The 17,203-nt window shown below is 39.8% G+C and overlaps 1 protein-coding gene across 1 annotated transcript in view; it reads right to left on the minus strand.

Annotated features, from left to right (window-relative positions):
• Positions 1-17,203, minus strand: part of LOC149067729 (uncharacterized) — a 121,458-nt gene that overhangs the window by 17,321 nt on the left and 86,934 nt on the right. Inside the window, exons 2-4 of the mRNA XM_089252066.1 lie at positions 9,793-9,808; positions 6,507-7,196; positions 5,470-5,539 (exon numbers count right to left, since the gene is read on the minus strand). Coding sequence (XP_089108192.1) covers positions 5,470-5,539; positions 6,507-7,187 — 751 coding nt within the window. The 5' untranslated portion in view covers positions 7,188-7,196; positions 9,793-9,808. The remainder of the gene's footprint in view (positions 1-5,469; positions 5,540-6,506; positions 7,197-9,792; positions 9,809-17,203) is intronic.

Raw genomic sequence — 17,203 nt, forward strand, 5'->3', positions numbered from 1 at the left:
ATTATAATTTCATGTCAGTCTTTCCATGCAGAATAAAGAAATCACATGTACATTAGGGTGGGTCAAAAAAATAAAATTCACATTTTTTAAGGGGCACAGCGATAAAAAGGTACCAAATTGTCTCAAAATAACACTCTTGTGATTTTCTTTTTTTACATTCTGATTAGTGTAACTGCCTCCGGATTGATATAGATTGATATCGACCCTGCAAGGGAACATTCGACACTTATGTTTCCCAGTATAACTCCGGCTGAAATAAAGTGAGGTTGTGTCACGTTCGTTTGTGCCATTTTCATCATGGATCGTACTTGTTCAAAATGGAAATGTTCGTTATTTCATGATCCAAGTGATATTAAATGCAATATGTTACCAACCTACGAAGATGCTATGAAGTTTTATGAGTGGAACCATCATAAGATAAAATGAGTGAAAGCGATCTTAAAGGCGTATGTATCATGTATGAAATACAAAAATCTTTCAAAATCACACCCTAAAATACTGAAGAAGCAATTAGAAGAGTTTCGTCGTAAATTATTGTTTGACATTTATTTCATTCTGCAAGTGTAAGAACATCGAAGAGTGCATTTGCCCCAAATACAAAAAAAATACATGTAAGAGAGAAAAGCTTCCTAATCCACCAATAAGCAACCAGTTCTAGAAATAACTGCTTTATACTTTGACGGATGCACGGAAGGATAAAACTTTAATTATATCAGAAAAGGATGGAAAAATGTGTAGACAGAGCATTCTTGAAGAACATATTCCATTGATAATGGAAGGAGAGTCGAAGCATCAGCTTCTGGCTCATCTGAATGCATAGAACAAGCAATGTTCAATTTCTTCTTGGAATCAGAAATACATCTATGAAATCTTTAGTGGCAGTTGGGTGTGACGTGGAACTAATGTGAACGTTGGTAAATATGGAGGTGTCATACGTCTGCTTGAAAAAAGGTTAGATAAGCCGTTGTGGTGAATTATCTGTTTACTGCATACGAACGAATTACCATTCCTTGTTTCTACATATCAATGTGATGGCAGCACATCTGGACCCAAAACATTTTCAGGGAGAATCGGCAAAGATATAGAAATATGTGAAAAAAAAACCTGGTGTTTTGTTTCAAGTTATTTCAACAGAGTTACACAAGTTTTATATTCAAGGTGTTAGCACAGACCAAACATAATTGTACAGAATAGTCTCAGCAGTTTCAAAAGGCCCAAGGATTTAGCAAACAAATTGCCAGGCAAAATGTCTCAGGCCCGATGGCTAACTTGTGCTAATCGAATTCTACGTTTGTACATTTCGATAGAATCTCCTGAAAATTTAATAATTCTAGCAATGTATGTCGTCAAGTTTTACGCTACAAATACAAATGCAACGCCACAACAGGCAAATTGCCCAACGAGGTGGCTGACTTAAGAACATCATGGATCCCCGAGCCATCCTTTGGAGGCCCTACCTACTACTACTACACCACACCCCCCCCAACCCAGCGGAACCCCCCAACGAATCGGTACATGCGGGAATGCGAGTGTAGTGAAACCTGACGTGAAGTTTTAGTTGTTTCTCTGTAATGCTTGTTATGTGTGGTGCTGCCATCTGCCACCAGTTTTTCTAACTATGAGTGAAGTGTTATGATTGAATGATTTATCGTTGTAGGACTGTTGCTGTATGTTTTATATTTTCTTTCTTAATCAGAGGGAAAAACAATTAAAAAACTTCAAAATACAAAGCTGCTGATGAAAACACGGTACAGTTACGGTTGAATTAAGCAGGGACCATTTCTAGAGATGTAAAATTCTCGAGAATAATCTTTCGGAGAATAACTCTGCTAGGACTACTATAATAAATAACTTCAGAATATTATAAGTTCTTGATGAGAATATTCTCCCGTTATTTATAATATAGTTACATATAATATCCTTGAGAATATTTTCCGGAAGGACTACTTTCATAAATCACTGGGGCAAATATTCTTATAGAAAATAATAAGAATTATTCTGAAGTTATTAATAATAGTCCTTCCAGAGAATATTCTTCAGTTCCTGAAATCTTTCCAGAGAGTATTATCAAGAATATATGTAATAACATGTATTATAATAAATAATCTTGATAAATAACTTGAGAATAATATATAATTATTTTTGTATAATAATTACTATTTTTGATAAGAATATTCTCTAGTGATTTATAATAGTAGTCCTTTGAGAGAATATTTTCTGTCCCTGTCTCTCTTCCTGTTAACACTAGAACTGTGGAGTGGGTCAATTTGACCCAAATCAAACCTCGTTTTCATTTATCTCGAAAACTTACAAGCAGATGTTAAACAAATTTCGTGACTTTTCATGATATCATAGGAATATTAATTCACAAAAATTTTATTATCTTCCCAATTCGTGTTCCAGAGCTGTAAGCACTTATACCTAAATCCGCGGTTTAGGTCATTTTGACCCAACGTACTATTCTATAGAAAAAAAGGGGTGTATAATTTTCTTGGAAGTGGTTACCCTTTCTAAAAAGTATTTGTAAATGAAGATAATGAAGAATAAAGGTCTTTCAAGGTCAAGGCCAATTCACTGTCAGAGCAGATTATCTTTTTTCAATGGAGGAATGGCAAGTAGAACTAAATATATATTTTTTCCTTTGTAAACTTGAATACCTGGAATTCTGACGAGACTCAATAAAGATTTCGGGGGAGTAAAAGTCTAACTCTAGGAAAAACGTGTAGTTGAAATTTCTGTAGGAAAACGATGTCACAGAAAAAGAATAAAATTTTGGCCTGCACCAAATACGTTTTGAATGGATTTCCAAATCTTGGGAAGTATCAGCGTCCAATGAATCTCTCTCTTTCAGAGCACATAGTGATGCAACTGATCAAGCCATTTGAGAACAAGTCCAGAAATTTCTCAACCGACACCTTTTTTCACTACACTGAAGCTGGCTCAATACTAAAAGCCAAAAAATATAAGCTTAGTATAGACGGTGACATGAAATCGAAGAGCAATATTATCTGATGCAATAAAGATAGTGAAACTACAGTTGTATAGAAAAATGATGCCACAACTACAATTTATCAAGGAAAGAACGATATAAGTTTTTCATTACTCAGCATGCTTCATCTGGCAGTCGATATTGGCAGTAGTAGCCCCAAAAAGCTTCCACACACACAGAAACTATTTCACACTACATTTCAGCAAAGTGTAACGATCGTAGTTGTAGCGATCAAATGCCCAGAAAATATTCGGTGAAGGTGGCACCGCACAGACGTTTTCTACAACATCCTGGATCTCACTATAAAAATATTCCTGTATTTTGTATAGAGCAGTACAGAAGGCGAGAATTAGTTTTTGGAAAGCAGTTCCTCTAAAATCGTATTGAAAAACTGCGTTCATCATACGTGTTGCCCTTGCGCAAAAAAAAACGTTTGTGCGCTCTTGATCATGTAACTGTTCGTGAGCGATCAAAATAATAATAGTAATAAATAAAAATAAATAATCTGATGTGTCAGGTAACATAAAAATATGGGAAAAAAACTGTTAATCTTTGCATGGGATGTGCAACTTCAACATGCTATGAATGTGCAAGAATAATAAAAAAAAATTTGCTCAACTGCTCATCATAAATTCCACTTATCAGTAAGAAATCAATACTTATTTGACAGAATCATATTATAGACTTTCTCATATTCAATTTGACACGCTTATTTTACATCTTTGTCCTATTATAAGATTACTGAAAAATGTTTTTGGACTGAATATAGTAAATAATGTATACTAAGTCTTATTTTTACTGAATTACATCATTTTTTAGCCAATTTTGAAGCCCATTATATATTCATAACAAAATATAATTTCCCATTATGAATACGCAATTAAACAACATTGAATAAGAGTAAGGAAAAACCCAGGAACCAAAAATAAATTCCTGTTTTTTTTCGCTATGAAATACCGGTTTTTCACAGTTTGGGTCAATTTGACCCAGTCCGCGGTTCTAGGTATACCGAAAGTGCTGCGGTTCTAGTGTTACGAAGATGGGTATATTGAAGTTTGTAGACCACAATATTGAAGTTTGAAAGCCCGAAAATTAAACCAACAGCGCTGAATCTCACAACTTTTAAAGAAATGTGAGTGATACAGAATTTATAAGTGTCTGTGCATTGAAAAAACAACAGTTCTGTATCTTCTTAGAATGAAGGTGATTATGTAAGAATAGCTTCCTTTATCAATCAACTTTGATTTAATTTCTTTTGTTGTGAACTTATTTCTGAAAATTTATCTAATTTTAAAATAATTTTTTAAGGTTTTAATCTAAAGGTTTCTAAAATCTTTATAACCAAACTTTTAAAACCTCTCATCATGACCTGGCGAATATTCTGAGAATATTCTTGAACTAAAAGTTGTCATTCGGGGTGATTACACAAAAAATTGTTTTGTTGTAAATGTTTCAGGCTATGAAAACAGATTTATATTTCACAATATAAACAAAATTAGTAAAAAAATTGATATGAATATTCTCAATTATTCTCCAAGTTTTACATCCAGGAGAATATTCTCACCTCACATCTCTAACCATTCCCTACGCTGACGAAAAAAACGTGTTCACCGCACGGCTGTTAATGGAATACAATAACGATTATACAGGAATTTCGGCAACCAAGGGCTTACACCTGATAAATGATTGCTGATAAACGCTATGTAAACAAAGTCACGTCTTTGCTAGTTCCTTAAATGCGGTCACCAAGATATTTCCCCCCCCCCCCGTTGCTGGATGGAAATGACCAAGGCTGTCCTCTATGGGTGTTTTTCCTAATGACGACGGCAGTCATTGACGTCACAACAGCATGAAAGCTTGCATAAAATCTAATTTTCTGCCAAAATGTGGAGAGCAGGAGGAAGGATGAAAAATCCGGAGTCTCCCGCCTAAATCCGGAGAGTTGGCCGGTCTGTACCAATTATAACTAAAATCGCACCTGTGACAGGGAAGCGAGGCGCTGCTGCAAATTACAGATTAAAATGAATTCTAGAAAAAAAATTATGATAAATGTGTGAGATATTCATATTTATAGTCCTAAATTTTCTTTTATAAGTTGGCAAAATAATTTTAATCTCTGATTTCAATGAAAGATAAAAAAAATTCAAGTCTGCTTCACTAAGCGAGTCCGTCACTATGACCACTTGACCACCACAGCACAGCGGCTAGTAGTAGGACTGCAATTAAGCATTATGACAAAAGAATTCAGAATCTGAAATTTTCCATGTGATATAAGTCTGTCACAAAGTTACCCTAAGTTAGAGATAGTTTAAAATAAACTATCACCTCCTAGGTTCGTCATTTTCAAAATAAGAGGGTTTTGAAGGAGGCAAGATATTTTGGGACTGCTGAGACATGCAAAAGTATTAAGTTAGGCGAGATATCTCACAACTGCCTTTGAGAAGGTTACATATATAGCTCACACTACAACTGAAATTTACCTCCATTAGTGCCGTCTTCTCCATCTACAGCATCATCCTCAGGCTGTTCCTCAACATTATATACAGTCATCTGTAAAATAAAGCCTATATGCATTCATGTAGGCAAATAAAATGAAATATATCTCTCAATATCCAATGGACATGACTGTCTCGGCAGACAGCAGAATAGTCTTCAACGATCACTTTCAGAGCTTTTCTTAATTTATGCTAGCGAAGACTGCAAGAACGAAGCCATTTAAAAATTATGCAACTTAATAAGACAAATTAGCAATTTTTCAGTATCTTTGGCTCCATGGGTGGAGATAAAGGGAAGGGGGGGGGGAATTGCCCCCCCCCCCGCATCAATAGCAGAGCCAACTGATCTAATGTATATAAACTCATAGTCAACATCTCATCATGCCCCCCTCCCAGTCTATCACATCGATCTCACCCCTATGCTTGATACGGATGACGACTGATTAGAACAAAGGTACACAATATAGGCCAGTATTTCTCAATCGCCAGGCCCTGACATCAGTCAAACCGGGCCATGAAAGGTCTTCGACTCTCAAACAACACGGCTGCCGGCTCCCAAAGATTGAGAACCACTGATATAGACTTCAGGTGACTCTTAAAGGTGTTACAAACCCAATAAAGTATTCATGATTTCAAAATCATTGAACTTAATGAGATGCCAATCAGTTGTTTTTCACCTTGGTATGGGGATGAGGACCAATTAATACAAGGCGTACAATATACAGATAATTGTTGGAGATGATTGTCTACTAATGCATTCATGTTTGAACCTCTGGTTCAAATGGCGCACAAATTAATATATATATATTTTTAATAATAATAACATGATCCTCACGTATTCCCAAGGGATCAGCATGATCCATCCAGGGAATTCGTTAGTGTTAGTAAACATCCCTGCCCGAACCAGGATTCGAACCCAGACCTGTTCAGTGAGAGGCTAGTTCCCTTGCCAGGCGGCAAAACAGTATTGTAAAATATATTATCTATAGTTTATAACTTAAAAAAATTATAAATTGCCAAACCTCTGAATCTTCTTGCTCCTTCGATCCGCACCTCTCTTCAACATTGGGTTCAATGTTTGTTTCTGACTCAATATCGACCTGAGGCGAGATAGATTTTTCTAGATGAAGCTCAGCGGTATCCGCTGAATCATTTGCATCTTTGTTCTGGATGCATTCAAGCTCTACGACCAATGCTGAACTACCCTGTTCACTTGAACAGGTACTCTCTATTATATCAAGCTCACCTGTCGATTCAGAACAGTGCTTGTCCGATTGGGTAGAGTCAGCTTTGTGTGACTCTGTGGTCGCTGCTGAACACTCACTCTCTAGGGGTGTAGACAGTTCAACTGGATCACTAGCTGATGCAGAGTTCTCTTGCTTCTCCGATGTGACAGGCTCTACCAAAGTGGCTTTTGCAACAGACTCTGATGCAACAGGCTCTACCGAAGTGGCTTTCGTAACAGACTCCAAACTTTTAGATTCGGGAGAACTAGATTCTACTTCTACGTCTACTTCATTTGCACTGGTCTCTTCCAATACGATGATGTCGTCGTCATCATTCTTGCAGTCCATCTTTGCCCTTTTTTTGTTCGTGCTCTCCGTCGCGTCTTCTTGCTTTTTTTTTTTCTCGCCGTTCATCTTCCTTTTCTCGAAGTTTTGGGAAGCGCGTTGAAGTTGTCGATACGAGCTCAGGAAATCCATGTCATTTACCTGTAATAGCACATTTCAGAAATTTAAAATTGAGAACAAAACCTGTAACTCAATTTGACTTCACAGTGATCACACAGGGATTGTGATAATTATCGCAATTTATATAATTGCAGGAGATAGAATTGTCATGTATCAATTCGTAATATCAAGGCGAAATCTTCGTATAAAAATATTCAGTGGACAATAATAGCATTGTAGAGGCATCACCATAATGTATCATCAAATACATGCCGCTCTGTTGATATCTCTTTTAAATCGGCACCACCAATAACACTGGAAAATGCATCAATGAGCATTAATAAGTCACATTTTTGTGTCATACACACAAGATTGTCTTAACAACATCGGGGTGGGGGAGGGAGTTCCTCCCCAAACTCGGACACAAGCCATCCCAATTTAAAAATACTGTACAGTGGTACCCAGTGACATATTTATAAGGGGGAATTGCGGGATAAAGCCCAGGGCAGCGAGTTCAGAGGGGCAGCAGCTCCTCTGAAATTTCAGGAATGACTGGCCAAGAAAATTAGCAGAATAAGGGAGGCAAAATTTGTATAACCCTCAATAAATCCACCTCTGCCCAGACAGGTAGAGGCTAGGTCAGTGAGCGAACCCAGTGAATGGACAAAAGAAAGACCTGGAGCATGTGATTGACTAAACAAGTGACTTTGAAACACAGGTGTACTTATAGGAGAGGAGGGAGACTAAGCAGGTTACAACACAAGGTGACAAATTCGAGGAAAGAGAGTCAAGAAAATTAGACTAGAATGGGAGAAAGATGGCAAAATTTGTGTAGCCCAGACGGCTACAGACGACAAAACCATAAATGCACCTCTGGTGATCCTGGGGAGGGGCATCAGTGTCCTTGCCAAGTCGAGCAAAACAAGCACAACCTTAACATCCTTTACTGGAAGCAAGTTAGGTACTTTTGAGACCCTCATATTTCCGTATTGAAATAACTGACTAGGGGCAGCGCTTAGCCATGCGACCCATTGCGGCTACACGGGGCGCCATTCAAGAGGGGTGCCCAAGATGAATGGGTAAAAAGAAGTTCTACTGGCTGAAAAAAATCAAAGAAAATTTTCTGTCTGCTCTGGTGGGGTGCAAAATCCGAGATAAAAGGGCGAAAGAATTTTTTTGTTAAGAATTATCTTGATAAGTCGTGAGGGAGGGGCATGACCCCCAAGGGTTGGGCTAACAGGGCTCCAGCTTGGAAGCCCGGGACTAAATCCTTATAACTTTGCTTTTTTCCCCCCACACTATACAAGTTAACTGTAGAAGGCGCCCCCCCCCCCATGAAAAATCTGGATTGGAAGAAAGATTGCAGCCTAAGGGCCCTGACGCACGATGTAGGAGCATTGGGGTGGGGCAATAGGCCGGAGACACAAAAAAAAATAGGTCCAGCACGGGTACAGATTTTGTTCTGAGCCGCTCTGATAGCTTACATTTTTGTTTCTGGAAATTACAGGCCATCTATTTTCTCAACGTTTCCGTTGTCGAGATATGACTCAAAAGCGTGATGCCATGTAAATTTTTACTGAGTTAAATTTTGGAGTCTTAACTAAAGTCTGCACTGCCGCCCCTTACAACCTGCCACAACCCTTGCACCCTCACTTAAGCTGCCCCTGTCCGACTAGAAGATTTTAATAAGGCTGAAAAATAAGGCTTCCAGGTAAATCGGAAGCATTAGCACCCATGCAAATCCAAGTTGAAAGGGCAAAACAAAGAATTTATTGACCAAAAGAAATGTGGTTGAGGGGGGGGGGGGGAAGACGATGAAAATTTGTCCCCACATAGGCGTAAATTTTTTTGGATGAAAAAGCCATGGGTCCTTCCAGCCAAGTACAGGAACTATTCTCTTCCCCCCCCCCCCCCCAGGAACATCACTTTGCTCAAGGGCCTACAATGTGGTCAGGACCACCAAAATGAAGAAAACTTTGAGGCTGAACATTACCAGTTGTCCCGTATATACGAGACTTTAACCCTTATGAAGGAGGGGGTGGTGAATTGCATATTCTTCAATTATTGAGGGGGAGCCCCCTCCAAAATATATTGGGGGGGGGATCAAATGGTCTCGCCACCTACGGCCTCCACATCTTGGAGCAGGGCTCCTAGTTTGGGATCTTTGGGGGGGGGGAGACCCCAAAATCCAGACTTTCACGGGCTGCTCTATAACGAATTTATAAGCATGAGGAAACAAAAACTGATGGTAACTGCCCCGGGTCTTGTCAGCCCCACCCTTGTGTGTGTGGGGAGGTTATGACCCAACACGGTACATACTTTTGTTCAATGACATTTCACTGCGTGAAATTCATTTTCATCCACATTATAAATTAATTATCATCTAAATTGTTTATAATTGGATCCCGAGAATGGATAGATTCAATCCCTACGATCCGGGATCATAGAAAAACTTGGGAAATGACCATAGACAGCTTGTAAACAAACACACGGGGAGCCGACGTGATCGAAACTATTGCTATTCCCAAAAACCGATCACGACTCTATCCGATCAAAACAAACCGGTACGTCATCAAATGTTCATATAAAGGCTTGAAATACATTTATGAATAGAAGTTTACCAGAAACTGGAACTTACAAAGCGCCGTACACTATGCAGTTTTTTTCTCAGTGTGCTGCTGCCAGTCGTGATTTCACTAAATCTGAATCTGAGAAAAGAGGTAAAAGGATAAAATAGCTGACCATATCTTTTCAATCAAAGTACGGGACATAACCAGGGAAGAAAAAGAAAAAAATTGCCAGTGACACTGGCCAGGGTCGTCTCTATTCTTCCATCTGATAAAGGGTGGTCACGCTTTTATCGTGTCCGTCTGTGAATAAAATCTTAAATAAAATCTTAAAATCTCGCGCTCATAATCTTATCTTGTCGGGTGAACGCAATAAACTACACAGGCAACGAATATCTCGATCTTTCCTTGGAGCACGTGTGCACTGGACGTTCGGACCTAATTCAAGCCAAGGCTCCGGATTCGTTCGCACGGAGGATCGGACGTCACGGATGTTCCCTCCTGCCGGAGAAATTTCTTCTGCTTTCGCATCTACGGATTCGTTTGTACGGAAGATCTTCCGCACGGAAATAATTACTTTCTTGGGGCCGTTTATGTACGTCAGCAAATTTTTAGCCCTTTTTAACCCCCCCTTGTCAGCAAAATTTCGGCAGCTCTGCCCCATACCTCCCAACGTATATTGGTGGGATCAGAGTCGTATGTGGAGGGGGGGGGGAGGGGTCGTGCTCCCCTCCAGATGATCAGAAATTTATTTATTTTTAATGCAAAAACTTAAAAAAAATTAAAATTTCGGAAGAAAATACCTTTACATGTTATTATAATCAATTTCTGTTAATTTCAATGCTATTTGAAGGCTAAGAACTGAAAATTTCTTTTCAAGAAATTCATTGCGACTCACCCTCTTAAGCTAATTTCTGTCAACCGCTGGGCCGTGGTGACTTATCCGAGGACGATGTCACTCTCCGCTATCGAACGTTTTTAACAGCTGGCTGATGCGAAGATATATTTAGGGAAGAGAGAAAATTCAACTGCCTATGCGGGACATGACGGAACCCACGTCCTCTCATTTGTCGGGTGAGCGCTCTAGACCACTAGACTACACAGGCAACGAATATCTCGATCTTTCCTTTCAGCTCGTATGTGTAGTCTAGTGGTCTAGGGCAGTGTTTCTTAACCTTTCTTTGCCCGTGGCCCCTTTTGAACCATATATTTTTTTTCTCGTGGCTCCCCTGTTTTACTCAAAGTCGTCAACTCTCATCTAGAAGCAAAATTCTTTATACGTATTGAAATTTTTTTTCAGTAAATTTATTCCGAACGAAAATTTTGCAAAGAAAATTGGCCTTCAGACCACTGGCGTAGAATTTATTGATCTCCCCGCTAGTCCGAGTTCTATCAGGACCGTCTCAATATCATGCCCCCCCCCCCAGGCAAAGTGATGCTACGGTAGTCCCATACTTAGCTAGAAATAAACAGCCTGCATATTTCCTACTTATTTTCAAAATTAATTGCACTATACAAAATATCATAAGGTGGGGTCACTTATGGACATGAGACCCCCCGGGCATGACCCGTCACAAGAGTGGGACTGACAGAGCTGCAGCCCAGGGCCTGATATGGTTTTCATCATTTTTTGTTATTCACACTATAAATTTAATATAGAGAAGGGTCTGTGAAAAATCTAGCCGGGGACCTGCGAAACAACCCATTCTAGGGAACTTGTTGCAAAATGTAGGCAGTGAGGCCCGGGTGGGTCCATGCCCTAAGACGGCTCTGGTTTTATGGGTGGTTTTGTTGAATTCTGTAAGTGTATATTCACTAATATAAAAGCTTCATTTCTTCACACCTTAATTTTTCTTCTCAGCTCTCTGCAGCCCTCCAAACCACCTGTCATGGCCCCTTTCTCCATTTTCTTCCGTGGCCCCCTTGAAGTATCCCAGTACTACTAGGGGGGGGGGGCCATATGGTCTCCGGTTGAGAACCACTGATCTAGGGCACTCATCAGGCAAGTAGGTTCGATTCCCCCCATTTTGGCAGTTGAATTTTTTCTCTCTTTCCTGAATATATCTTCGCATCAGCTAACTTAAAAACCTTCGTATGCATAGCGGAGAGTGACATCATCCTCGTATTTAAAATATAGTTTTAACAGCCGATATTCCCAATTGGGAACATCGGTTTTAATAATCGGAAGGAGAAGTTAAAACATATCCTATCAAATCAAATCGTATTTATAAGAAAGAATGAAATTCAGTTTAGTTGTTTTTAATTTTACTGTTGTTTATATGAACATGGGCAAGTCCAGAAAACGTACAGAGCAATTTTTTTTCCATGAATGCTTTGATTGATACGTCTGAACTGAAGGATCAGAAGCTTCATTTTCCGAAATTTCAGAGGTCACGAAAGCATCGTATATTGGCTGTTTTGTGAAGAATTGAATTCCAAAATATAGGCATATAGATTAACGTCCTCTATGCCTGCTTATGGCTTTAGGACAGCTTTAGTTCATAACGTCAGAGTGCAATCTTGTACAAAAACAGTTGCGAAGATGATCAGGAACAACAGAACTGTGGGGAACAAAGTACAATGGAGAAACAGTCTTGGCATAAAAAAAAACAAAACAAACAAACTGGTAGATGATGCAAAGAAAAAAAACCCACAAAAATCTCAGCTCCTAGAAAAATGAAAGCAGCTAATGTCAAAAACGATTACATTTTCCCATGAAAATTTCAAATTCCTTGATCAAAGTGCCCTCAATGAGTGTGTGCCAGTCAGATATCTGATTATTACCAAGGCCTACATTCTGCAGAAAGCATTCCCTAAAAATTGACCATTTAGGACACGTAAGTAAGAAATGATTGTTAGATTCACAATTGTTGCCACAGATACAGTTAGGTGAACTTATTTGATGAATTCTGTGAAGGTAACCAGTAGTAGGTGCTCTGTTGGTCATGAGACGATAAAAAAGTGATTCAAACTTATACAAATACAACGCCACAACAGGCAAATTGCCCAACGAGGTGGCTGACTTAAGAACATCATGGATCCCCGAGCCATTTTTTGGAGGCCCTACCTACTATTACTACACCACACCCCCCCCCCCGGAACCCCCCAACGAATCGGTACATGCGGGAATGCGCGTGTACGTATAGTGAAACCTGACGTAAAGTTTTGTTGTTTCTCTGTAATGCTTGTTATGTGTAGTGCTGCCATCTGCCACTAGTTTTTCTAACTATGAGTGAAGTGTTATGATTGAATGATTTATGGTTGTAGGACTGTTGCTCTCTGTGGCGAGACTTTTTAATGGGGAGATTGGCTCGCATTTGCGCCTTGAAGTTGGGAACCACAGAAAACCAACTTCAGCCGACCACCACTGTGGGGTTCGAACCCGGATCCTCGCATCGCGAATCAATCACTATAACCACTCGACCACCACAGCGCTGAACTTGCGGCTAGTAAAGTAGGGCGAAAATTTTTTAACAGCATCGAAGAAACGATCCGCAAGTGGATAAAGGGGTTGATTACAAAAATATTGATGAATTGATGATTGCCAATTTTTGTGTGAAAGATTAATCACATCCTCGAAGTAAGCATATGTAGGGAAAACTGGATTTTGGGAATCAACTGCTGTACGTGCTAAATGATCTGCAAGCTCATTGTAGAAGACACCCTTGTGCTGATCCATCTTACTCTTTTTCTGACTTCATTTTGTATCAATAGGTTCCGAGTTGGATGAGATGACCCACCGTTTTATTGCTTTATTATATGAAGTTTTCTACAACACCACTATGAGAAGATTCATTTTTTTGGAAGAAGTCATTTTTTGGAATCGATCTAATGCGCGGTAGCCCAGGTAGATAAGATGCTCGTCTAAAGTACCAAAGGATGTTTAGAGGTATCGCGAGTTCGATACCCGGTTCGTTCTTGTCAGAAAACTTTCCTGACACAGGGGTACAACAGAAACGGTGACAAGACCGCATGAAAAAATTGCTACCGCAAGGAGTCCCCCAGTATAAAAAACAAGCCTGCCGTTCGGAATCGGCAATAAAGTGTAGGTCCCGGTCTAATTAGCCCTAGTGTGCAGAAAATGACCGTGGTGCGATAAAAATGATCGATCTAATGCGGCAAATTTGAATAAGACCGCCAAAAAAAAAAAAAAAAAAATTAACCCCTTCTGAGAACTCTTTTTGTAGTTCTTACATGTTAGTCTCCCTATTCAGTAACGTAACTTCGATCACCCTGGTGAATGCGAACAGTGGTAGGGGCAGTTTGTGCTCTTCACACTATTGTTGGACAAAGTGAGAGAAAAATAAAGTCATAATAATTTTAATGTATTTTTTAATTCTTGGAAAAAAGAAAGGAACGTACGTTCAGTCGATTCTTTATGCCGAAACAAATAAACGGTTTCCAAAGAGCCATAAAAGAGAAGTTCCACCTCTAGTTTTCACATAGTGGTTAATCGCTAGCACACGAATAACCACCATTTTCGTTTAACTGTGAAAAAGTACGACGTTTTCAAGGGAGAGAAAAGCCCGATGTGAATTTTCGAACGTTGTAAGCGGGAATAGCAAAAAATTCAAACGTTGTATCCGGGAAAAGTTAAAATTATCGATATATAGGAAAAAAAGTTAAATTCTCAGAAATTAGTTGTGTGTGTGTGTGTACTAAGCGGGAACGTTATAAGCGGGATTGATTGTAAATCTTCCAAAAATTCTGAATCTTAACTGGAAAAAAAATTTCAACTCAAAATTGTTAGAGATACTTTATTCATTTAAGGCGTGCGAGAGCCCCCGAAGTCGATTTTTCAAACATGGCTTTCAAAACGGGGCGTGGTAGCCCAGGTCGGTATTCGTCTAAAGTACCAAAAGAATGTTTAGAGGTGTCGCGAGTTCAATACCCGGTTCTTCCTTGTCAGAGAATTTTCCTGAAAAAACGGCGACATGACCGCCGAAAATATTGCTACCGCAGGGAGTCCCCCCCATCGAGGGGTTAGCGCACCAACCTGTCTATGAGTATAAAAAACAAGCCTGCCGTTCGGAATCGGCAATAAATTGTAGGCCCCGGTCTAATTAGCCCTCATGTGCAGAAAATGACTGTGGTGCGACAAAAATTACCTCAAATGACTTTCAGAACTATTTCATTCAATTGTGAAAATCAAATGCAAAAAATTTCGTGTCAACTGGGTTAATTGGTTTTTTTCAAAATGAAATTAAAAATTAATGAATTATAGTGTAAACGTGAACAAGAAAAAACGCTTTGAACACGATGTTCACAAATTGCAGTTTTTGAGCTCATCCGTTTAAGACACGCATCTTCAACACGGTGCTCGTATCCAATTTCGTGCTCGCCAGCTCTTGATCAACGTTCCAATTAAATACCTAGTACAAATTGCGTTCTAGGATTAAAATCACCCTGATTTCATGCATTCGTATGTGGAACTTGCTAAAAAAGGGTGCTTTTTTTTGATGATGGGATATAGGCAGTGCTTGCGAATAGGAAAAGGTCGAAGACTTCTGGTTTAAGATATAAAAAAAACCTACTACTACTACTATACACACACCAAAAATTTTGAAATTTTGCAGAAATATTTATACTGTTTTAGAGAATACTAACTTCTAAATCTGACTAACACATTGCGAGTAATACAGTTGAGCAAAATTTCAGAATTTTTGCGGTGGCAATGTAGTTTTTTTTTTTAAAAATCTTATGGATGAACTCACAAAAACTCTGCAATCTTAGAAAATCGTAATAATTAACAACTTCGTAAAAATTTGGAAAAAGTGCACACATACAACAAAAGTGAGAAAAGAAACTGGTTTACTTTCTTGATAACACTGTCAATCGACTGCTTTTAGAAGGGGACACCAGTATGGATTGGTAAAAGACAATTCTAGGTTATGGTGTCGCAGGGAATTTTTCTATAATAAGGTTGTTAATAAATGGAATAGCTTACCCCCCCCCCCCCGGAGGTAAGCTATTCTATTCTAACACAATTGACACACGTTTAAAAAGAAATACGATAAATATGTTGGGGTAAATCGAGAAGCCATCCATACTTAGAATTAGGCAACCATAAGTATTCTTATGGGCATTGTATATACACTCATTGCCATAAAAATTTGCGCACCCAGAAGAAGTCGTCAAAATGAAACGAAATTTTACACATGTAAGTACTACGTTGATATAAGTAAGTGATTAGAAAATCCAAGAAAAAGGATCATTTATTGCAGAAAAAAGTACAGATGAACAGAAGTTTTAGTACTCTGTTGGACCCCCTCTAGCGCGAATGCACGATGCGATACGAGCGGGCATTGAGGCATACAAGTTCCGTATGATGTCCTGAAACATCTCGTTCCACAGTTGCTGTAAATGCGCCTCTAGTTCGACCAACCTCGTAGGGTGTCTAACTTGCCGCCCCAAATGATCCCAGATATGCTCGATTGGTGACAAATCTGGGGATAGAGCAGGCCAGGGAAGGTTGGTAATGTGGTGGAGGCAGTCTTGTGACATCCTTGCTGTGTGTGGCCTAGCATTGTCTTGTTGAAAAATGGCTCCTGGAAGCCCTGTCATGAGTGGCAAGTCATTGTGCCATGGATCAATATTAGGGGTGACCGTGTATCGTAAGCAATGGCACCCCATACCATGACACCAGCTGTGGGAGCGGTGTGTCGCTGTAAAGCGAAGGCAGGATTGAAGCGTTCACCACGGGGCCTCCACACACGAACACGATTGTCATCACTGCTCAAGTTGAATCTCGATTCGTCGCTGAAGACGGCCTGGTTCCATTCCGTTGCAGTCCAATCCCGTCGTGCTCGACACCACTCCAAACGGAGGCGTTGGTGGGTGGGTGTCATTGGCAGCACACGTAATGGGCGCCGCGATACCAGATGTCCTTCAGCCAGGTGCCTTGCGATGTTTCGGGAAGACACAGGGGCCCGTAGTGAAGCTGCTGTCTGTGTCTGGATAGCGGCCAATGAGGCAGTTGGCTCTACGTGTGCGTTTCGGATGATGTGACGGTCTTCTCGACGACTGGTCTGTCGAGGGCGTCCTGAACCTGGTCGCCGTTGAAATGACGTCTCTTCTGTCCACTGGTCCCAACACCTCCTCACAATAAAATCAGAACGGCCTAGTTGACGAGCTACTCGCCGAGCTGACCACCTAGCTTCCCGATGATTCGTCCCCTATCGAACTCTGACAACTACTCATATGGTCTTCGACGGCGGCGTAACGGCATGTCTACCTCAGCATTTCCTTTGCAAACGATTAAATACACTCCAGCAAGCTCTGCTTACCTGTTTTATACTCCAAGGAGAATGAAGTTCAATGCCCTCTAGTGGCAGTACGCAATGCGCAATCACGCTGCATTTCTAATCTTTTGCCCGACATGTACCTTCAGGCCAACTTTCGTTTCGATCCCACAATTATTTCTTGGTGCGCAAAGTTTTATGTCAATGAGTGTAATATTTCATCACGTATATATATTGTTTG

Source organism: Pholcus phalangioides, unplaced genomic scaffold (assembly GCF_987345545.1).
Source record: "Pholcus phalangioides strain wild (caught in Gottingen) unplaced genomic scaffold, Ppha-v1.0 ptg000028l_1, whole genome shotgun sequence".
In the NCBI taxonomy this organism is placed as follows: Eukaryota; Metazoa; Arthropoda; class Arachnida; order Araneae; family Pholcidae; genus Pholcus; species Pholcus phalangioides.